Source organism: Aythya ferina (genome assembly GCF_964211825.1).
Source record: "Aythya ferina genome assembly, chromosome: 8".
NCBI lineage: Eukaryota > Metazoa > Chordata > Aves > Anseriformes > Anatidae > Aythya > Aythya ferina.
Window position 1 is genome coordinate 32259960 of NC_140304.1, and position 23711 is coordinate 32283670.

At 40.1% G+C, this 23711-nt stretch overlaps 1 protein-coding gene and 1 long non-coding RNA gene across 5 annotated transcripts; one reads left to right on the plus strand and one right to left on the minus strand.

Annotated features, from left to right (window-relative positions):
- Window positions 1–670: 670 nt before the first annotated feature.
- DEPDC1 (DEP domain containing 1) lies at window positions 671–12427 on the minus strand. Of its 4 annotated transcripts, none has more exons than XM_084527801.1 (12): window positions 12343–12427; window positions 11679–11944; window positions 10900–11050; window positions 9599–9717; window positions 9028–9158; window positions 8648–8695; window positions 7107–7247; window positions 5774–6613; window positions 4949–5121; window positions 3723–3899; window positions 3253–3438; window positions 671–1537 (listed from the first exon to the last, which is right to left on the minus strand). In XM_084527801.1, the coding sequence occupies exons 1-12, from the start codon at window positions 12385–12387 to the stop codon at window positions 1397–1399; spliced, it is 2418 nt and encodes an 805-aa protein (XP_084383927.1). In that variant the 5' UTR covers window positions 12388–12427; the 3' UTR covers window positions 671–1396. The 4 variants fall into 4 exon arrangements, with proteins under 4 accessions (XP_084383927.1, XP_084383926.1, XP_084383928.1 ...); XM_084527800.1 differs by having other exon boundaries at window positions 5753–6613; XM_084527802.1 differs by lacking the exon at window positions 12343–12427 and adding an exon at window positions 12140–12215 and having other exon boundaries at window positions 5753–6613.
- Window positions 12428–16910: 4483 nt separating this feature from the next.
- Window positions 16911–19853, plus strand: LOC311441027. Its single transcript, XR_014695745.1, has 3 exons — window positions 16911–17023; window positions 17640–18390; window positions 19207–19853. It is a non-coding gene; the product is annotated as an uncharacterized lncRNA (long non-coding RNA).
- The last annotated feature ends 3858 nt before the right edge of the window (window positions 19854–23711 follow it).

The following is a 23711-nucleotide window of genomic DNA, read 5'->3' on the forward strand; positions in this document are numbered from 1 at the left end:
CTCAGCTATGGTTCAGACTGAGTGGCAGGTCCATTAATGCTCCTACTTGCAGCACAAATTCTACAAAAGCCTTACAAGGCACAGGACTTGGAACTGCTCCAGCACATAATGGTGATGCTTTGATTGCCAGCAGTGATATCCATAGGTCCCACTGCGCAGCTCACACTTGGTATGTCAGCCGACGGTTCTTCCTAATCACAGCTTTCCAAAATAACAACACTTTTACATAAACAATGTTTCACTGGAACCTTAAAAGGTCCATTTTTATATATATTACATTATTTTTTACATTTTTTTTTTTCCTGTTAAGAGAAAAGGGATTTTTTCATTAAATTGTAAAATTGCTTTAATTGCCCTGGTTGTACCCACATGCTCTCAGAGTCTCCTTGGGGATATAGACAAAAGGATTTCAGGATTTATCCATTTGGATACCAATATGGGAGAGAAGAAGCATCCACTTCTCTCCAAACCCACTATTGAACACCAACAGCATTCACCATTTACAGCTTTTTAAGTTGTCCCCCCATATTAAGTCAGTGTTTCATAAAGAAGATCCCAAGTTGTTCTCACAGAAATATCAACGCAGATACACGTTGTGGGGGTGGTCTTGGTCCCATCAGAATTAACCCTGAATTCCCCAGATTAATGCCAGAAACAACACAGGGAAATGTCGTGTATTATGATTCTATTCTTAGTCACATCTCACATACTTCTCAAACAAAACGACAAGTTACAGATGGTATCAGTACATCCAAAATAAGTATTCCAGGAAAATATCAAACATACCTAGCACTTTTAATATAAATAAATATATATGAAAAAAGCAGATTTTACAGATGAGAAGAAAATAAGTATTCTAAGGAGGCAGATAATTTATTTATGGTGAATTTCTGGCTCCCCTGAAAACAACAAAAGCAACTTTTAAATTAGTCCTGAACTTCAAAAACATTATTTTGCTTATAGACAAGTATTTTGTGAAAACAAGGAAGGCACTTATCCACACCAAACAAACAATTAAAACTCCACACAAACTATAATTAACGGCACAAATTCCTGAACAGAAATTAAAAAAAGTTGCAATATGCATATCATTAGTTTCCTGTATGAAAACCCTGTATACATTTTTTGGTTACCAATAGCTTCATGCTTATTTTCACATTTATTCTACTGAGCACAATACATTGATTAATTTGTAAACATATAAATATTTCTCTTAGAAGTCATTCAAAAGTAACCTCCAAGAAAAAAAGTTATTTTGGCACTTTTCAGCATAGTGATCATGTAAACATTTCTTCCTTCTACATAAGCAACCACTACCAAATTTGCATAGAAAGCACCCCTTGGTAAGTCATTCATCCATTCATTAAGTAAACATGCAGCTGATGTATGGTTAAATTTAATATCTCAGGCTACGAAATTTTGGTTTTCTTAGGCTAAGCATCGGTTGTTTGATGGTAGGTTTGTTCTCAAACAGTATTGCTTCATTTTCTGTAGTTGGAAATCTGTTCTGGTAGATCAGAGGATATTCCTTCTGAAACTAGAAAACAGGCAAAAGAGAATTATTAAAAGGCACTCCACTAAAAAAATAAAACCCAACTGTTTGGGACTTGAGCATGAATCACCACGTACAGATATGTATCAGCAGCAAGACTATCAGTATGTAAAGTATTTCTGCTGTGACACTTGACTAAAGCTGCAGCCCTTTGTGCTTATAAGTTCACAAGTGATAAACAATGAATCAGGTGGAAGTAGTTTTGTCAGGCACTTCATCTTCTGTTGAAATGAGAAAAGCTTCCAAGCTTTCCAATCTCATTTTAACCCCAAGGATGTTTACCTGTTGACTGGAATAGTGCCAGCAGACACTGTACTGTTCTACCTCCAACCAGCAACTACTTGCTGGCATCTCCACTAGAAATGATGGTCTGAAGCTGCTCACGATCATGAACATTAGTTAGCACAGCTTATTGCTTTTGTCACCATCTTTGTGATTCTGAAAGTTATGACCAGCTTTTACTCTCCAAGCAAGGCAAGACAGTCACCCATTTGAAGATGCTGTCAGCATTGGTATACGTTCTGTTTATGCCTGGAAAGTTGTCTTTCAAAAAACACAATGATAAATGTTTCAAATAACTGGAAGTTCAGGTTCAGATTTTTGAAGGCATTCTCTCAGGGAAGAGAGAATAACTACTTAAACTAGGGGAGCTATTTTTCAGTTCCTGCAGATGCGCAACAAACAGAAATATCTGGCTTTGGAGATGTTTTGGTCGTATTGCCTGTTTCTTATGTAAGGTCAAGTTGGAATCTCAAGTAGGACTCAATCTACTGAAGATTCCACCATTTGTAACATTTGGTGCTGATGCAAGTTGGATCTAACCCCCCCCAGGAAGTGGCATGTTTGTGGCATTTGTCTTTCCCCTAATCAAATTATCAAAACTATATACTCACTCCAAAAAGCTGTGATTTATCATGCCACTAGTTATCCCTGCACAAATGATAAGACAATAACAGAACTCCATGAATTTTAAAAATAACTTTGCTAATATGTGGTCTTTACAGTATAAGCTGCTTGTGGTTGTCAGTGGGAACTCACCAAACATTTAAATACATGCTTCAAGCTTTATTATTAGAGTATATTAGTTTATTTCCTTCCTCCCTGCTTTGCCTGCTTGAAGTGCTGCTGTGCATCACTTCTTACTGCTTGCTTACTCAGAAATTTAGGTTTCAGTAACTGTAATTAACTATTCTTTGTTACATGCAGGACGTTTCAATGAACTTGAACAAAAGGCCTGTCTTCTGAGGCTTGAAATGGAAGCTATTACACTGAAGTTTTCACAACACGTGAAAGTCAGTGTTGCAGAAGCAGGGGGAAGGGGCATCAGAACAAATGCACTTGCTTTGAAAAGCTGCTTTTTCAAATTTGAGTCACAAGACTTGCTTAGGAAATTCTAGGACAAGTACAATACTATTCAATTGGTCAGAGACACTTGCCAAAGGTTTTCTTAAAAAGAAAAAACCTCCAGTAGGAAATCCTGCCAGAGTTGCTGTGCTTTAGCTTTACTATTAGGCAACACATTAGCAGGCTATAGAAGTGACAGATAATCTTGAACAACATGCATGTTACAAAACAAAGCTAATTCCACAGAAAAAACAAGCATTCCTCTTTATAGTCTGCTCACGTTCTGTTCCGCCTGTCATAGCTGAGCCCCTTCCCTCACAGGAATGTTCTCAGAAGTAAATATCCACCTTTCTTACCTGCTTTAACTTCTTCTTTTTGTCTTTTACAGACAAGTTCTTATCTTTGATAATGTTCTCTAACAGCTCTGCCACTGCAGCTTGAGATGTAGAAACCTTTTGTTCTTCAAACTCCTGAGGAGTTATTTGTTTGCAGTACGAGTATGTTGGCAATATGGCACAAATTTCTTCCCTTGGATATTTGCCCTGAAATAAATAAAGATAAAAATCAAAGAAAGGTCTACACGGTCAAATGACTATACACTACCTTGGTAAGAAGCTACCTTACTTAACATCCAAGCATATCAACTTAGTGGCATCACAAGTTGCAAGGCATTATAAAGTAGCTGATGTTTATGATTGCACCAATACCTTAAATAAAAGTTTACATTTAAAATACTTTGGGTTTATTTGCAGTTTTCCCATCCCACCCACATAAGCAAATACTCTGCAGCTAGCAAAGATACTTGAACTTCTGGCATGCCACCAACCTGAGCCATCCTCACGTATTCTATGTGATCTTGCACTGCAACCTGCAGGTAAGTTGGCACTTTAAATATTTCTTGTTGGTGGTCCATTAGAAATGAAACTAATCGTGTAGAAAGTAGCTCATCAAGATCAACTTCTTCTGCACAGCATAACACACATCGAGAAAAGGTCTGTATCATCTAGAAGTGTTTAGCAGATCGTTAGTATGTGCAGTCAGGGATTTGTCTTCCTTCTACTCTATACAGTGGCACAACAAGTTCTCCAATACCAACTTTCTTAAAGTAATCTTAAAAGAAATTACTTTAAAATTTACTTAAGAAATAAACTAAAAAAATGTAATATCTTCCCCCACAGAAAAATGTGGATATTCAAGTAGCTATCTTGAACTAGGTGAGAAGACAGAAAACACACCTGCACAGTCAGCCTGCCAAAGATCTAATGTACAACAACAACCAGTTTCAAGTTTTTTTTTTTTTTAAATAAACATTTTTAGAGTTTACCTATTTCTGGCTTTTATCAGGCTATTTTAAAATAATTTGTGCAGGTAACATTGTTGTTTAATCTTATTTGGCACAAATACTACAGCTATCTTCCAGTAGTCGTTCCAATAAAAGCTTAAATTCAGACCCAGAAGCTAATCTTTAAACTCACTAGGCTTCCTCCTTCTGGAATGGTTTAAGTCCTAATCACAGGAGGTGTTGTCATGTCCCCTGCCCTGGAGCTGTTCAAGGCCAGGCTGGACAAGGCCCTGGGCACCCTGATCTAGTGGGTGGCATCCTTGCCCATGGCAGGGGGTTGGAACTGGATGATCTTTAAAGGTCCCTTCCAAGCCAAACCATTCCACTGTTTTGACTTCAAACACAAAAATATCCCAAGAAAGGTTGTCCACACACACTTTGCCACCTTTTAAGCTTAAACAGCAGCTGAGTGATAAATCAGACTGAACAATCATTTACATTCTTTTAAAGAATTATTTCCCTCCTCCTGACAAAATAAATATAAGCAACATCAATATTTCAAATGTATTAGGATGGAGACAAAGTGCCTGCTACAAGCCAGATTTTTTGTAAGTGTCGTGGAAATGAAAAATCTGCCCATTAATCACAATTTAATTGTGTTTAATTACAGCAAGCCAAGAACCTTAAATCCTAATCACTGCTAGTATTCTCAGCATTACTTCAGCAATATTTTTAAAACAAGAGATAAACTGCAATTATGATTCTCCTACCAAAGAGCGTGTGCCCATCGCATCGTGCAGTCGTGGCATATCAACGTTTTCACTGATTCGAGAGATCATACGCATCAGGAGCTGCATCTTTCTACGGTTTGGTGGTGGAAGCAACAAACAACAGATCTGTAGTGCTTCAATAGCAATTCTTTCTAAGTGAGGCTGAAGGAGATCTACAAGTTAATTGTAAATACAGCTACCATTAAGATTTGAATCAACTTTCAGGATTATTTTTTATTCAGCAAAATAACTCCCTCCCCTCCCAGTGCAGACAATCATGGTTCATAGCAATCAACCATAATGTTGTAGATCAACGTTACATGTCCTTTTTTTGTCTGTGCATCCCCAACTCACTTCATCATGATAAACTGCTTGTACAATCAAGGCCATAACGCGATGAAGAAATGACCCTAATGTTATTTCTTAAAGTATTTTCAGAAAATACATTCCAAAGGTTGTAAAAAGACATCTTCGATAGGCAGGTCTGTACAAATTCCTTTCCGTACTACGAGACAGTGCCTAGGTCAGAAGTTCCATCACTTACCTGAACGGGAAGGCTCTGATAAATCACACTTGAGAATGCAAAGACACTACACGCTACTATTTGTTAGCGGAGGTATGAAAGGCTACATTTAGGCAGTACAACTTAGCAACCAGGACTTGTTTTTTAAACCCACAAGTTACATCATATAGACATCAAAAAAAAAACAAAAAAACAGTAACGGTGTCAAAGAAAGTAAGGAAGCAGAGATTAGTTAGTCAACACAATAAGCCAATACAACATGCTTTGGAAAGCCGTCTTACTTTGCGTGCCAGTCAACATACAAGAGTGAGTGAAAGAGTATTCTGAGAGCTCTATGGTACTTTTGCAGAGTCTCTTGCTGACGGTGATATCAGAAACCTCAGTCCCGATGTCCACTGAAGCATTTGGTTTTCTTTGCCCACAAAGTTGAGACATAGGCTTTACTGTGATTTCGGCAACTGGTATATTGATGCTAGTGCAACTTTTGGAGTTCCTGCTGCCAAGTAAACTCTGAGACCTGCATATTTCCTTTGATCTATGATTTTCATCGAGTAGCTCTTTATCCTGAAGAGTTGAGGCAGATGCTGTCTTCACACCATAAGTTTGGTTTTGGTATGTGTTATCAAAACCAAACGCCAATGCAGAGTTGGCTTTATGCTCATACAGTAGTGACTGGTTTTTACTTCTTATGCCCAAGACTGTGTTCACATCAGTTTGCCTGAGGACAACTGATTCTCCTTTATTACGTACACTTGAGGCAGTACCTCCAATTCTTTCCAAAGAGTAACATCTTGTCCTGAACCTGAGAGCTGGATCTTGTTCATTCCTGAAACCTGAAAGATTTTGACAACTTCCTCCTATTAGATTATCAGCACTGCCTTGTTCACTTCTCAGTTTATATTGTTGCAATTTCTTTGCACATTGTTTTTGAACAGCCGACTCTTCTGCAGACCACTTCCTGGAAACTTCATATTCTTTCTTCTTTTTCTCAGGCTCTTTGCGAAGTAGGCTTAGAAGAAGACATTCAGTTGACTTGAAAGAGTTCAAGTGAAGAATTTTTGAAGGTTGTGGGTCACATGTCTCATCTTGGACAGAATGTTTTCTGCTGGATAGATCTGGTATTTTGATGTAGCCACACATAACTATCAGGAAATGAAATATATATATTAAGATGCAAGTGATGTGAATAAAAACAAGTCCAGAAAGAAATTAAAGTTGCTAACTGAACAGAGAAGACAACAAGTATAAGACACTAATTGACTCAGTTAGTAAAATGTAAGAAAAATTTAGCTCAGCCCAAAAGCAATCTAGCACAATAATTGCAACCAACATGCAAGGATGAAGCAAGTTAACAGACTGCAATAGTGAGGGACAAGGATGAGCACATATTTCCAAGTTATGGTTACCGAATATTTAGAAAGTTAGTTCAGACAGTAATTTGCATAGAATGAGATACAATTGCATTTCAATTAATATTGTAATACAGAACGACAGCACTGATGATATTCCTCAGATTCCAGTTGCCATACAGACTAAGGGGTCAAGGTCCACTTTGAGATACAGATTTTTTTTTTTTCCTCCTAGTTGATATAAACTTATAGCTTACACTTAGCTTATTTCTAAGTTCATACATACCTAAAATATTAACAAAAAGTTCATAGTATTCAAAAGTAAGTAATGGTTCAGGGAGATTGAGAAAATAATCAGCAACTGTTCTGAACACGTCCCGTTCAAACCCACTGTAAGTTGGTTGGTTCATGTCATTATTTCTAGGCCCTAAATAGAAGCAAAGAAAGAAAATTCACAAAGTTTTTATTCTCACAATTCTACTGAAATAACAGTATGAGTTTATTCCTGTAGGAACGACTGTTTCACAAGAGAACAATCATGTCAGCAATACACGTACAATTGTAGTTCAGCACTATAGCATTTGTAAGCAGAAATAGTGTAAAATATTCTATGAATCCACTGAGTTCTGCTCATTTTTAAGAGGGTATTCCACACCAGTAATATACCTCATTTATGCTCCTTATATATCCCTCAAAATAGTCACAAGCCTTCTTGCATTTGCCTTCATTTCACACAAAGATCAATTAGATCTAAATACAGGACTGTTGTGGGGGTTAAGGAAATCAAATGCTCAAAGAGTAGTACACAGCTCTGTTTTCAACTTTGATTTAAGTCCATTCACCAAGCTCTTCCCTGTCCTGCTTTTCCAAATAGTGCTCTTCATGAAAGAGGCTCTATGTTTTTGAGAATGCAGCTGAAGAAAAAAAATAAATGTAATTTTCACAAGAGTGTGCCTTGCCAACTGGACTTCTGTAGCCACTCTAACATTGAATGGACACCTACCACAGCCCCACTGAACTGCTGGACATACACATAGATGTATAAACCCACACCATCCCACTATGCCATCGCCAGTACAGCTTTCAGAGGAGCTAATGAACGCAGTTGCAAGGGACAGGGGCAAGGACACGCATACAAGGAGCTCATCATATCGCATTTCATTGGAGAGGCACTCATCTAACACTTGCATGCCCTGTTAGCCATTTAAAGAGAGTTAAAAAACAAAACAAAACAAAAAAAAAAACAACAAAAACAAATAAAAAGGTCAGTATAATTATTCCATTTCTTCAAAATCTTTCCAAAATCTGTTTCATAAAGATGCAAAGCTTACATAATCGTGATCTGCATGTGTTTGTAATGCTATTTCTGAAACATCTGACAAAGGAAGCTTCAAAGGCAGCTAGACATTGAAGTTTCATAAAAATCGACTGAGTATGTTGATTTTTATCACACAAATGAAGGAGAGAGACTAGTGGTACCACTCAGGTCTACTACAGTACAAGCTAAAGAAAAAAACACTCCTTTTTTAGCAAGACAATTCACAACAGACAGCCATTAGAAACTCGACTTCATTCAATTCACTGTTTTTTGCTAGAGGACTGATATCTTGATTGCCTTAAGCATAACATCTCTAAAGTATTTGCTCTTCTACATTACATTTCTGTGCAGTAATTTGATATGAATTGCTTTCATTGCTTCTCAATATATCAAGGCACTTCCAATTATTTGAATTTTGAAAATGAAATTCACGATTGGCCTTAATATGCATGTATATTTCACTTTCAACTTTCAAAATAGGTTTCTGGAACTTAAAAGCTATTACTTACAGTACGCGAGGCATTTCATAGCCGACAACACCCAGTGAGGGAGGTCTTCTAAAAATGAAGAACATACATATGTTATTTATACATAACCCCAAAGACTTAATAATGAATACAAGTAATCACAATCATGTATTAAATGCGTCAAATAAAAGCTCAAATATAAAACTAATTTTAAATATTACTATGCACATGTATTTAACGTGTACTTACAGATTAGTGTAATATACCTACAAAACCCTTTAGACAAGCACACTGAACTGGACTCTAGTTTGGAAAAGCAAGTGTATGAGACAGGCTATGAAACATATTACCTTAGTCAAGTACTATGTTGTTGTAATTGCACCATCCAAAAACTTTAAGCAAAACTAGAAAAAAAATCTTACCTGATTTGTTCTGTAAAATAACAACCCCATGTTTGCTTGTGTTAGTCATGTTGTATATGACATACTCAGGAACTATCTGTGTTGGCTGCAAAACTTCCTCCAAAGATGGGAGGCCTAAAATGGTTTGCAAACTGCAGGGAGGAAGAAAAGAGACATTGTCTAAAACTTTTATTTTGTTAATAACAAACCAAAACAGATTCTTCGCATTTATTCAAACAACAGTAGCTTGGTAAATGGATTGCAGTTTCATAAAATTTCACTTCCAGAAGAAAAGTTTGTGGACACAGTTGTTCCTGGGACAAACACCAAAAACCAGTAGGAACAGGGAGAAGAAAGAGCAGCTGTGGTGTTAAAATATAATTTAACACCAACAGCAGTACATTTCTTAAGTACAACAATCCAATATTAGAAAATACATTAGAAAGCATATGTAAGTAGCAGTTAATAAAAATATTCACCTTTAAGCATGATTTTAAAAAGCTCACATAGTTTGCAAGTGAAAAGCTTCATTGGGCCACTATAAACAGAAAGCATATGCACAAGAAAGCACCTTTTGCACTTTCTTACTTACTGTATTAGAATGATATTTCTCCAAATTTCTTGCACGTATTCCTGGCTTATTTCCTTCCTATGCAGTTCATCTTCTTTGTTCTCCTTTGTTATATCTGGTTCTGTTTTTTCTAAGTTTTCCTGAAAATTAGTGGTTTATGAATGTTATACTGGAAGAAGCCATTTAAGATACAGAAACACACATCTTTCTTGAGAACATTAAATTCCAAAGCATGATCTAGGAAATAATCTTAACAGTTTCAGCACTGCATGTAAGCATGCGCAATTAAAAGGTTAAAAAAATACACTACAGAAAATTACCTAATCAAGACTTTCAGAAGTCAGCAATTTAAAGAATAGAAACAGATCAAATCCAAATGTGTTAATAAGCAAAGGATTCTTCTGTAGGATCATAATCTAAATTCACAAAGCATGCACACACACAAGTCTGAAGAGAACAACTCGTTAAACAGTTGCATTCAATCTTTTTGGAAAGAAAAAAAAAAAAAAAGAAAAGAAACAGAACAACTAGATTTTTGTCCTAAATGGAAAAAAAAAAAAAAGTTAAGTTTCAATATTGTGCTGGTCAATTCAAGAACTCCACCTTCCAGCCCTCCCAATACTTTAAAACATTGTATAAGGGATAATTCTGAACTGAAGGAGACAAAACCACAAATCTGTAAGAAAACAAAAACCCCTCCAATACTGATGGAATGAGATGCTGAATTGCTTACACATATGTACAATTAAAGCTATGTAAGCCCAGATCATTCAGATGCAAAACTGACTGTATACTGTGATGGGGGGAGGTCAAGTGACCTTTCTTTCTTTCTTTCTAGTTCGAAAATGTGGCAGCACTATTAACATTCTCTCCCTGTATTTTCCTTCCAACAAACCTAGTGTCAGTAAGTTGAAGAATAGCTTCATATAGGAGTTTAATTAATATCTTGTGTCAAATATGCAGTCCCTTTTACTTACTGACCACATTTCAAGAATGCCATGTTACATTTCCAGCTGTTTTACTTATATGAGTTTTGCTTAAACATTTATGTATTGGTTAATTAAATCTTTCTGTACATACAAAAGAAACAGAACACATAACCAAAGCGCTTCACTATAAAATATACCTGCGTCTTGCTATCAAAGCTACAGAAATGTTCTATTTCACTTTCTAGAAGAAATTAACAATTTATTTCTTCAGCTAGAAAGGACGATGACATGCAGTGCAACTAAAAGATGACTGCTTCTAGTTTTTTGTTTTGTTTTTAAAGGATAAGGCAAATGCATGGCAACTATAATTACGTAAGAAACATAAGTTACTACCAGAGAGTCCAGTAATTCATGTTTTTTAACAGTTTTCCTGGATAAATGTGGCAGTTTAAAAAGTCTTTCTTTGTCTCTAGAGAACGTTTCCAAGTTCTCTTTTTCTCGACGAGAGCTTGGTAGAGGTTTAACTGGAGAGGTTGAAGGAAATCTGTAATTAATAGGAGAGACAGCAAATGCATTTAGAATAAAATATAGTAAATATATAAGAAGCCATTTACCCCAAACTGTGACTTACAGATTCCATAATATCCCAAAGAGAATTCAAGAAAAATGACCGTTTTTTTCCTTTGTTAAACACAGTCATATTATAAGTTAGCTTTGGGCCACTCTTGATTCCAAAGTCAAGCTGAAGATGCTGAGATATTTATACAGCACTGAGATCAGACTTTGAGAAGCAAGGGCCATTAATACCTTTAAATTAAGGATTTAGGCTAGGCTTTGTTTCCCACTTTGGCTTCCTGTAAGATGTACAAGAGAAGTAAACACAGGACTGGTAGCACAGCACAGAGCCACTACAGTAAGTTCTCTTTGCCTGCCCCCCCAAGCACTTGAATGCAGCACACATGCCAAGTGAAAAATTTGGACAGACATCAGTGTGAGAGCAGCCCTCAGCATGCAGGATTTATGGTCTATACCACAAGACCCATGAGTAAAATGGTACTAACAATTCATTTTGGCTCAACCAGTTTAACCAAAGTTGAGATTTTTTGAGAGTTTTAGCATTAAATCAAATTCTCAAGCAAAAGACCTCTCTCAGCTGGTCTTCATTTCAGTACCTGTATAGCACACCGTTGTCTTCTAAGTCTTCGGATCCCCATCTTCCTTTTATGTCCTCAATTACGTGATTCTTGAGAAACTTCCTCAGCAGCTGGACAGTCTGCTGCCTGCTCACCTCGGGCCCGAAGTTGCTGTTGCTCCTCAGGACCTCGTGAAGCCAGTCCACGGCTTCCGAGGCAGTGAAGCAGCTCCCGTGCTTTTTGAACCGCTGCCTGTGCTTCCGCAGGGGCATGCCCGCTCGGAAATACCTGGTGATCTCATTCCACTGACGGGAAGAGTGAGGAAAAGAGGATTAGGGACAAAGTGTTAACAATAAAAATCAATAAAAACAGTAAGAGTTAGCAATAACCGTGTAAATAGAAGCAATAGTTGGCAATAACCGTATACATAGTAGTTAGTAATGGTTAGTAATAGCCATATAAATGAAGTCAGAGCTACATTGACGAATATCAATACCTACAATAAATCATTATTAGTGTCGCTATGCACGCAGCACGCCTTAACCCAAACTTTAAACAAAACTCCGTGAGCGTTTATATGCAGGGTTTTGCCTCATGCCCGCGTACGCGCTGACAGGGCGGCCCCGGGAGCCGGCGGCTGTCGCGACACAGGCGGCTATCGCGACATAGGCGGCTATCGCGACAACCCCCCCCCGGTCCTCACCAGCCTGGTGGCGCGGTAGGGGCCGGGGCGGGCCTCGCCCTCCATCCCCGGCCGGGCCGAGCCGAGCCCCCAACGGCCGCGCCGTTCGAACGCGCCGCGCGGCTCCCCATTGGGCCGCACGTCACACGGGGCGGGGCCGCGCCGCCTCAGGGGGCGCTGAGGTGGAAGTCGGAGCCCTGCAGCCTCTCAGGGATTGCGTATTTGTTAATAAAAGGCAAAAAAAAAAAAGAGCTTAGATGGCGTCACTTGGTTTTCAGAGCGGTTTCACAGACACTGCTCCAGGTGTGGGTGCGGCACGGCACATCCCCGTGTAGCTCCCGCAGCAGCCCAGCCACACACACCGTCAGAAGAAAATAATACGCCCCCCAAATCGGCTAACACGTTTCACAGTTTTTAACACACTTTCACAGTTTTTAACACACTTTTCCCAGTTTTTAAGTGTTTTTGCTTTCTCTGGGCCTGTAGAGCACATAGACTTGCTTGTTAAGCTGGAGCTATCAGTACCCCGTGAGCCTCTTATCTCGATGCTGCCATCCCTTGCTCAGACGTTTAGGGCTCATCACCTAAGCTTCTTGTAGAGTCAAATAAAGGCAGCTGAATACCTCAGGCATCCTTATAAGAAAGATAAAGCCGCTACTGCTAAGAGAAAGCATAGCAGCATAACAAGGGGATTTCAGCAAAGACCTAAAGCTGTAGCTCAGGGAGGAAACCAGGAGGCTAAAGCACCAAAATGCCCCCTTAAGCACAGCCGAGGTGACAGTCCTGCTGAAGGGGCAGATGGCTTTTTTCTGCTTTTATGTGTGTAAGAAATGAGTTGGAGGAGCCAACCAAAGCATCCTCCTCATGGCATTTATCAGATCTGTGTGCTGTGGCACCTGCCGGTTGGTTAGCAGTGGCTGGCTTAGGATTCAGTGTAATAAACAACGTAACATTCAGGGAAGTTATTTCACTTACATTTTCTATCTGATTAGCAGAAGAAATGTGGATTCTCTGACTAGATTAATAAACTTTGGAGATGCTCTTCATCACTTGCATATTTCAACAACTGGCCTCCTGTTTTGCTTTCTAACAAAATTGCCTGATGAGCGGCTGCCAAGATAGGAAGTGGTATTGATTTTTCCAATGACCCAGGCTCTAAACCTGTTCAAGAGTATAAATCAATTTACTGATTATCTTAGGGAAATCTCCATGAGTAAAACCTGCAGAAAGTGCTGACTACAGCTGTTTTGGTATTGATTGCTTCCCGTACTCCCTTTCTCAGGTAATTTTAAAACATATAAAGTTTGATGTATTTGCATTCAACCTATTGCTATAGATGATCTAATACATTTTAAAAAATTTCACGTCTTAGAACAAGTAAAGAGGTTTTTAGAGGCATCTCTGGAAACTGCAGTAACAATGATAATTGGAGCAGTCCGAAACGCTACAGTCCATCTTCTTCGTGCCAGTGTAAGCAGTGTTATACTGCTGGAGTGTTTTAATTAATCTCCTAGGAGATGAAAACTAGAGTTCGTTCTTCTTTTCTATCTCAATTCCAAGTGTACTGTTGCCTGTAGGTTTCCCTGCTTAGAGCAAAATTACCACACAGAGGCAGGAATTTTGTACTTTTATCATTAAACAGTCACAGAGATGCAAGAGACTGGAAATACAAGCAGTCTTTTAAAAGGATAGAAGAGCACTTTTGGGTCACTGAAATGATTCTTAAAGCCAGATTTATGGCTTTACAATGAGATTTTCTTATCTTTCAGATATTTTCCTGTCCCTTAGAGGTGCATACAAATACCGTCCCAGTTGAGCTGAAGGAAGGCATCAGTGCAACTTTCCACGTGAAGTTTTGCAAAACACACAAGGGAAAGGAATGGGAAAACTAGAGCATTATTCCCTCCCTACTCCCCCTTATAATTGTTTGATGTTGGTGGCTACTGCTAATTACAGCAGAAAATAAAACAAATAAATAGAAATGAACAGAGTCCAGTTAAAATGTCAAGGTCACGGCTGTCCTTCTGCTCGTACGTTACTGTGTGCATTAATAAACAGAAGCAGCTTGTGCTGTATACTGTAGGTCTTTGTTTTGCTGGTTTGAAATAAAGGAATAAAGCTAATTAGAAACTCTTAATATTGATTTCCCGATGTTTATTTCAGATGAATTAACATCCCTGCCCGTAAGTTCAAACAGAAGGTGAATTTAAAACATAAGGGAATAGACCATGGAGACTGCTAGTGATAACATAAGCTTTGTGCATTTGTCATTAAGGAGTGCAAATGCATAATACACTTGGATTGTGGGGTTGATGCAGTAAATGGATCAGATTTCAAATGTTAATTTGCATCTTTATTTCATCAAGCCTATATTTAACTGTTACTTAGAATGAGATGCTTCAGAGGAAAGTGTTGCTTGTGGGTTACCGTGACTAGCCAAGTATCCCAGGGACGGAGATCCCACAAACTCTCTGGGCTCCTGTTCCCATTTGACCACCCTCTGGTGTTGGTCTTTCACAGCCAGACCTTCCCAGACCCCAGGCTGTCCCTGCAGCTGCTTGTCCTTCCATCGTGTGCCTCCGAGAAGAGCTGGCTCCACCTCTATGCCCTCTGAGAGGCAGCTGCAGGCAGCAGCGAGATGTCCTCCAGCCATCCTCTCTTAAGCCCGAACAAACTCACTTGTCTCAGCTTCTCCTCATATATCATCGTCCAGTCCTTTTGCAGCAGTGTTAACGCTCTTTCTTCCTAAAGCAAGCAATTACACAATTGAACTATGTTGTATGGAAACAAATTGCATTTTCAAACCACCAAATTGAACTAAAGCCTTTTTCGTGTGTTGTGAGACATGCAGGGGAGATCTGAGTTCTCCACCATGTCTTCTGTGTACCCCACTTCTGTCATTTCTGCTTTGTCATTTGTAAGCCATGTAAGTCCACGCTTTTCTTCACAAATTTTCCTATGCATTCATTCATTTCTTTTTCTCTTTTCTGCACTCTCATCAAATCTGCCGATTTTGGAGATCAGGTGACAAAGACAATGCGCAGCGGCTACAGATTAAACTGAATTGTTGTTTTTGGCGAATTTTCAGGGCATGGGAAACTCCATTGTATTATTAATTGCCTTACTCTCTGCACATTTTATGCTGTGTTAGCTGTTCTGTTACATGCTGAACAAAAGACAATCCATGGGTATACCCACAGATAGCACAGTGCTGCGAATGCCGAGGCCCTGCCATATTATCTGTGAACTCTCTTATTTTCTTTTGTCTTGTGCTCATTTCTATGTTTTAAAAAAAAAGGTAAGAAGTACAATTTTTGAAGGTAGTGCAAGGAAAGGAAGGCCCGTGGGGCTGCTCTTGCTTGGCATGAGGACTGGGAGGGGATGGGAATAATGACGACTGTTTCTGGCAGAATCAGCTTCTCTCTGCAGCAGTGGCCTCTATCTCAGCTCCCCCCAGCCCTGCACCATCAGCAGCTGTAGTAAATTTGGTTTTACAAGTTCTGGCATAGGCAGGGCAGATAGCAGTGGGGCACAGCAGCTGTGCCGTCTTTGCAAATCTTCTGCTCTGTTGGGGCCAGGCGCCAGCCCCCAGCAGCATCAGCAATGCAAGGTGTGCCTGATGGAGAGAGCAAAACCCCACTGCAGTAAACAAAACCATAAAACACGGCGGAGGCTTTGCGAGCAGTATCAGTAATTCAGAGTGAAATGAGCTAGCTGTTACGTGTATCTCTGCTGGATTTAAGACAGTACCTCACTCCATGCTTCTGTTTTAAAACAAATCTTTACGTGTGTCCTTCTTTCCCCACTGTGGCTTCTCCTCAAAAGCAAGTTCTTGGTTTTTGCAGCGTGGAAATGATATAGCGTGCGTCACTTCTTTCCTTCTCCTTTTTTTTCCTTTTCATTGTTCTCCCTGATTTCCCCTTCCCCGAAGCACTGCAGTGACCCTGAGCTGGGGCTGGGCAAAAGTCAGCCGCTGCGGATACCCGGGCCCAGCTGGTGAAGCAGAGGCAACAGGCAACCTGCAGGACTTTTCATTGCCCCCTGTGTTTTATAACTTTCTTTTTACTGCAGCTAGGTGTTGGTTTTGATCTCCTCTGCTGAGCTGGAATTATCTGTGTGCAGCAAACTAAGCATCTGCTTTCTCTGCCGTGCCCCTGTGGTAAGGCAGGGCGCTCGGCGGTAACAGCGGCCGTGACAGGACTGCTGCTGGGACCATCAGGGGCAGCGGTGACGAACGGCAGTCTCTGAACCTGCTGGTGGCCCTGCGGGCAGTAGGAAAGCCAGGAGAGAGGCTGAGCACAGCATTTGTAAAGTGCCGTGAGGATTTCAGAAGCATGCTTTGTTGGTGCTCTGGTGCTAGTTTCTCCTGCATGTCTGTTTCAATGTTGATTTTAGGGGGATGGCTTCTATACTTGCAGTACACGAAATAAATCTGCTTGATATTTGGTGAAATGAAAAGATAACGTCAGGTTTTGTGGATGTACAATCCCTTATCTTGTCAGGGCTTCATTCCTTCCATTCTTCTACTTGAATATAAACCTCTCCTAATGTTGACCCCAATGATATTGTTAAAGAAAGCACATATGGAACATCGTTAGCGCAAGAATAGCAATCTAGAAACGTTTTGCTATTAATATTAACTCTTATAAAAGACAAAAGAAAAATATCTCTGAAGAGAGATCATGGAATTGTGCCTAACAATGTAAGTGTCTATGCCACGTGTAGCTGTAAGGTGAATGTTACCCTGCTATATGGCGATGTGCACAAAGAGCCTTTTTGCAAGAAAACACTCATGTTATGTTAAATATGTGCAAAAAACTAAAACGGGTATGGAGTTGGGTGATCTTTGAATTTCCAGAAGTACTGAGCTTGGAGCTCAGCTGATTGGGGTTAGTTTCAAGCACTATTTCAAAGTCTTGCAGAAATGTTTTATCTATAATTAACAACTAGCACTTGCAACCATCTGAGAGGAAGGTTGCAGCTTTAGTGAAAAACTACTTTATTTTTAATAGGATTCAGAGACATTGCATACAAAAATAACTTAGCAATATTATTTTGGCTACTAGAGCTGAGATTATCAAGTGTTAATGCTGTATGCATCTGAAACTCTAGTTGTAAATAAGGTCTTTTAAGTGTGGATGTGAAATGTCCTGTGTTTGAGCAATTAGTATAGATAGTTTGAGGCCTGAGGTATTTCTGAACCAACCCGAAATTAGAGCCCTTTTGCTTTGCCTTTCATATATTATTTATTGTCCTGTCAGAAGTTCTTTATGTACCGCATCATGATATATTAATTAACTCTCTGCTTTTTTCCCTAGTCATTTGGCTGAGGGCTTCATTAAGCACAGGGATGTTAAGCGCAGCTTCGAGAAGGGAGCCAGCTGAGCGTGCTCCTTGCTGGCTGGGCTGCGTGGGATGAGCGTGGAAGCTGCTGGTTGCTCCAGCACTGAACCACGGGCAGAGCTACACTCCAGAAGCGTAATGAAACCCTTCAGAGACACAGACACCAGTAGCTACGGAGGAAACGCTCCCTTCCACTCCGGGCTGGTGTCTCCGTCTGCTTGGGGACCATGGGTCCCTCCCGGGAGAGGCTGGCTCCGTGCCTCCAGCCCCTGATATTCACACACGTCTAGGTTCAGCGTGTGCCCCTGGGGTGGCTCAGCTGAGACAAGAATAAAGTCACGACTAGGTGCAGTCATTTAGCTATCTTGCTCTTTGCAGAGGAGGCTGCAAGTCCTAATGCTGCTGATTGCAACCCAGGCGTTTCAAACTGATGTACAGACCCACGAAGCTGATTTTTCTTCTCTGCAGTGTTCTCTTTTCCTTTGCAACATTTCAATGTGAAATGTGTTTTAGTGCTGATATATCTCTTAAATGTCCCTTGGATTTCTCAGATCCACAAACCAGGTATTTCAGAAGTATTTAGATGCCTGGAGGAGTTTTAAATTTCCCAACCATCTGGGTTCAGAGAACTGGATTTTTGAAGCATTCTTCTTTTTGTTGCGTATAGTGCTGCTAGGCTTGACACAAAGACCCCCAAAAGTGTTTTGGTTTCTAACTCCTCTTTAAGTATTATTATTATTATTTAATGCATTTAAGATAAAAAGCTGGTCCATATTATGAAGTTTCATTAACAGACTTTGCTTCATGGAACAATACCTTTGCATCTGTCTTCCACTGGAGACCTGTTGTTCTTTAGTTAATTTAACCTGATAAAACTCAGTTTTGGCATAAATTATCTATCAGGTAGAGTGGGAATGTGGTCTGGGTGTTTCCTGTGGTGACAAGCTGGTGCTCTGGAACAATCCCCCAGCCCTTTGGCATTACAGCAGTTGCCTTGGGCTGCGTTTTATAATCCTGCTCTGTAGGAACTGTGCTTAGAAATGTAAAGTTTCCCAGTTCTGTTAGTGAATACACAGAGCATCAGCAAAGATGCACACGCTCTAGTAAAAATGTTGTCAGCAGGTGGGTGCTGATCAAAATGCAATCTGTAAAACTTTTCGAGCAAGAGGCAGTGGTGTAGAGCTTGCACTGCTGAGTAGATGAATATATCCGAAACGTTGGCTTCTGAATTGTAATGATGATTATTATTTTTTTTAAATGAGTTATGTGCCTGACCATCCTCTGTACTTCTGAAAATCTGAGTTTGGTGGTTACTCAATATATAAATGCACTTGAGAATATTTTCCTAAATAATGTGGTAGTTAAAAATGCTGAGCTGCCTACACTGATATGCTTACTATTTCTGTGGGGAAACTGTGGGATTCTTTTTAGGTAATTACAACATAGGCTTGGCAAGAACAAGCCCCGCTGATCCTGCCTGATATGTGACTGCACACCTAACAGACTGAGCGGTGGCTCTTCGGTTCAATTTCTTACAGTGAGATGTGGATGGCCTGAGGTTATTGGAAATCCTGCTATTACTTGTGGAGAGCGACGGTTTCTGCACCAGCAAAATGTGGAATGAAGCCTTGGAGCAGACAAATAGGCAGAGGGAGCAGGAGAGATCTAAGCCTGGAAGCAGGCTGCCTCTGCTGCACTATGTAAAATCGATTGCTTTTCTTGTGTTAAATCATTCCCTTTCATACCATCAGCTGTACTGTGCGGGCTGCTGTATCACTGTGGGTATTGCAGCAGGTTGCTAGTAAAATAATTCCGCTTAAGTATGTTCTAAGAATAAATTACAGCATTATCTCTGTCCTGTCGGCGTTGCACAGCAATAATAATCTGTTGCTACAGATTGCCAGCAGAATTACAACAGGAAGGTGGATGTTTCTGGCTATTGTGATGGACTTCCGTCTCCAAACTGCTATTTTCTTTCTGAAAGGTATTTCTCAAATTGTTTTGGTTACAGCTACAATAAAAATAATTTAAAACCCCCCAAAACACATTCGGATGTTTTATGGAAATGTCAATGCCTTTTGCTGTTCTTGCTTATGCTGATCTGTAAGTTCTTTGAAAATAACTTGATGAAATGAAAAACTGGCAGCTCCTCAAATCAGCTAACATTCAGTAAGGCTGGACATCCTTCTACTTCACCAGCTATCTGGTGAAAACAGAGCAAAATCAGCTAACTAATGAGTTATTTATTTATTTATTTATTTTTCTGGAAGGAAGTATGGGTGAGTAGAGACACTGATCTTTATGATGTGGAGAAGAGAAGGAAACAAACGCGGAGCCCTGCACCTGCAGTGGGCTGGCCCCGTACATCAGTGGGGCTGGTGGAGGGGCAGCAGCTCTGCAGGAAGGGAGCCAGGGCTCCTGGTGGAGCTTTTGTTTAAACATAGATCAGAATTGATGAAAATAGTTTTTTTACTCTGATTTTTTTTTTTTTTTAAGAGAAAGTTGTCAGTAAAACAGCATACGATTAAAACTTCAGCATAGTTTATATGTCCCTGAGTCTGAAATAACCCATTGGCACGTGCTGCCCGAATGGCTTTGTGCAAATCCCATGACTCCTGTGTTGTGACAGCCTCTCTTGAGATGATTTCTGGAAGAGAAGGTGCAAATTGTATCTTCCTTTTGGGTGTAACGCAAATGAAAGCTTGATCTTATAACTCATTATGTTTACTTAGTATACTAAGAATTTTGATCCATGGTGTTTTTCTGGAAGAAAGCAGAATTTCCCTTCAACATGTCTGTCTGCTCATGCAACTTTTATTGAACTCAATTGACTGCTCCTGTACTTTAAAAGAGAAGTGATTTTCTGACTCAGCTACAGACCTTTAAATAGCAGTTACTTCAGATAGAGGCCTTGTTCCTTCTGGTTCCCTTATCCACCAAACTAATTAAAAAAAAAATCACAACACAACTTTGTGCAGTTTTAGTGAAGTTGGTCTGAAAAACAATCCTTTTATGCAGTTGCTTATAATTTGTTGCTTTTCATTTGTGAGCTGCATCACAGCTGTGCCCAGCTCTCTCACGAATCAGTTCATCAGATCTATTATTCTACAAATGTGTAGCAGCTGTTACTCAAACCCAGCCTGATTGCACATGCCCTCTGCAGTTTTACTCAATTGGTTTACTCCAAACATTTTGTTACTAAATCATTCATTTGCTTGTAACCATCCATACAAAGTGTACATTAAAATGCTTCACAGTGCAGCAATTTGGAAGCCGGTTGCTCAAAAGATCAAAGGATGGGATCCTATATGGGGCACGGTCTTCTTCCCATGTGTATTCACATCCCCCTGGCTGCTAGGAAGAGGCAGGTACTCCTTTCAAAAGGGGAACACGATCAGATTAGAGATAGCAAATTGGCAATTTTTCTTCTCAATGGTATTTGGAAGCAGTAGGGAAATAATAGGCGTGAATATTTTACATATTTTCAGGCGTTCATCTGTGGTTCCTGGTGCTCACTTGCTCTCTGTGAGTCCCCAAATTGCAGATGTTCCTTCATGGGAAGGGGGCAGCTGCCAGGCATGTCCTCAGCAGTAGGGAAAAGGAGAAGCTGGCAGGCACCAAAGAAGTAGACATCTTAATTCTAGGAAATAACTAAACATTTACAAAAGGCTTTTTTCCATTATTTTCTCTGATCTTCCATAGTCTCTAAAGGGCTCCACAGCAAAGTGGGTGGCTTTTGCATGCGTGTAGTCATAAGGTGGTCGCTGCTGGTGTTCGTCGTGCTGCTTCCACCATCTGAGGCTGCGCTATTTTAATTCAAAATGTGGAATAGTTGTCTCAGGCTATTGGTGACTTGGAACATCCATACAGCCTGAAAGAAAAACTAGTAGGAGAGCATATTAAGAAAACCCATGCAGATTTTTTTTTTTTTTTTCTAGGGACTAGTCTGTGGCTTCTTTGAATATCGCAAATTCGGTGGAGATGGTCAGAGTCTAATTAAAAGTCTAATGAGGGCTGGGCATGACTGCAGCATCTGCTAGAAAGTCAGAGCAGGCTAATCCATGACTCTGGGATTTGGAAGTGCGATGTCCTGCCCCACAGTGGGCAATGATACCACAAGTCCAGACACCCACATGAAACCTTGCTTTCTAAAACCCAACCCAGGAGCCTGCTCTAGGATCTCTGTCTACCTAAAACCAAGATGGAGCAAGACCTTGCTTTTCTGGATCCAGCTCTTGTCTTTCTGCATCATTTTCTTGTGAGGTGGATGATTCTTGCCACATGGTGGTGGTGTTGCTTTTTTTCTAATCACAAAAGGTGTTTCTAAGGCCAGCTGGGCCGATGGAAACTGCTTTTTCTGTTAAATGCAACTTAATGATAACATGTTGATTTAATAAATGTTCATGCAATTTTAATGTTACTTCTGCAGCCGGAGTGTAACAGTGGTATTATCGTTATACAACAGATCCGTCGTGTGGTAGCAGGGCTGTTCTTGCCAGCTTCCCAGGCCTTTGCATTGAATATTTTTCATGGCATTTGGTGGTCCATCACTGCTTTGTCCTATACGGGGAAAAAGATGAGATTTTTTTTTTTTTTTTTCGAAGAACTTGCAAACACTTTTCTTTGAGTCATTAGGCATTACTTTATATAATTTTTTTTGGTAAAAGCTGATCAAGGCATTGTGTTATGAGGAACGTATCAGTTCAAATTTGCATTAGCAGAGGGTGAAATCTGCAGAGATCTTGCTTATCAGCCTGGTAACCACTTTGTTTGGGAAGAATGATTCATGCACTGATGCTCTCAGCAGACCGAGGCAGTAGTGGATGCTGTGTGTGGTCCCTGAGCCCCTGGCATAGGCTGATACGGTCCAGGTCCCCTTGACCAAATGTTTTATAGGATCTGTAAAGATATTAAAGCTTTCCTCAAAAACTGGGAAGTAGCTTGGGAAGACCAGGGGGGGAAAAGAGGCAATTGAAGAGTTGCTCTATCCAGCAGTCCTTAGCTGTACATGTCTGTGGGCTGGGATTTGGTGCAGGAACTCAAGTAGGAATTCAAATAAACTTGAGTCTAGGCAGTGAAGAAACTATACAAATGGAGTGGCCCTTGTTGTCCAGCCCTTTTTAGTCTTATTCTGAACTCTTCTTTTGTGCTGTAGCTCAGTGGGGTAGGCAGGTGACACTTTTATTTGGCTTTCTAGCAGATGCTGTAAAATTGACTTTGAAATCATCCTCTGGTTTTTGCCCTGATTAGAAGCAGGGCACTTCCTTGGACAAGAGGAGGAGGCAGTGAAAGCAGTAGCCCCAGCAAGACCTTTACATTGCTCCTGTCCCCTCTCTGGTTACTGAGCCTCCCGGCAAGGGCAAGAGGCAGCTGGGCAGGACTGGATCAGGAGGAGGGAGTCCCAGAGCATCTGTGCAGTGAGCTGCATGGACTGACAGCCCTGGCATGAAGTAGTTTCAATTCTATAGCATCCAGCTCTATCTGCTTCCTCCGAGATGTTGAGGTTCTTGTTAATATTCTCCCTAATCTATGGGTAACGTGTATGCAGAAAACCTCTAGAAGGTACAACTCCTTTATGCAAGCATTTTTCTTAGAGGGCTAATGCAGGAGAAAATGAAAATTTCTAACTAGAAAGGAAGCCACTTGAAAATCACCATGATTTGATTAGAAAAAACACTCGAAGAAAAATCCTGGAGGGAAGACAGAAGGAGCAAATTGCCCATGTGAAACAAGGCAGGAGGAACTGAGGAAGTAAGAGGCTTGACAAGCATTCACCCAATTAAGATACGAGTTACTACTACTTCTGGTGAGGCAGGGCTGCTGTTGAGGTTTTTGTTGCCTCCTCTCCATTGCCCCATCACCCCGAGGAAGCCATTTACTCATGTTTTAATTACATATGTAATGATTCTGATCTTCATAGCATACCTGCTCATTCTTGTAAAGATAAAGCACTGTGCAGTTGATGATATTGCTTGTCATGGGTATTTCAATTTCCTCTGTTGCATTAATATGAAAGTTGAATTCGGTATAATTAAAAAAGGCATGCT

What these genes read in the sequence shown, in the direction of transcription:
- DEPDC1 (XM_084527800.1), bottom strand. Translation starts at nt 12,387, where the DNA reads ATGGAGGGCGAGGCCCGCCCCGGCCCCTACCGCGCCACCAGGCTG. An exon ending in ACTTTTTGTTAATATTTTAG is followed by an intron (nt 6,614 to 7,106) that starts GTATGTATGAAC and finishes ATTTCCTGATAG; the next exon opens with TTATGTGTGGCTACATCAAA. An exon ending in AATACGTGAGGATGGCTCAG is followed by an intron (nt 3,439 to 3,722) that starts GTTGGTGGCATG and finishes TATTTATTTCAG; the next exon opens with GGCAAATATCCAAGGGAAGA.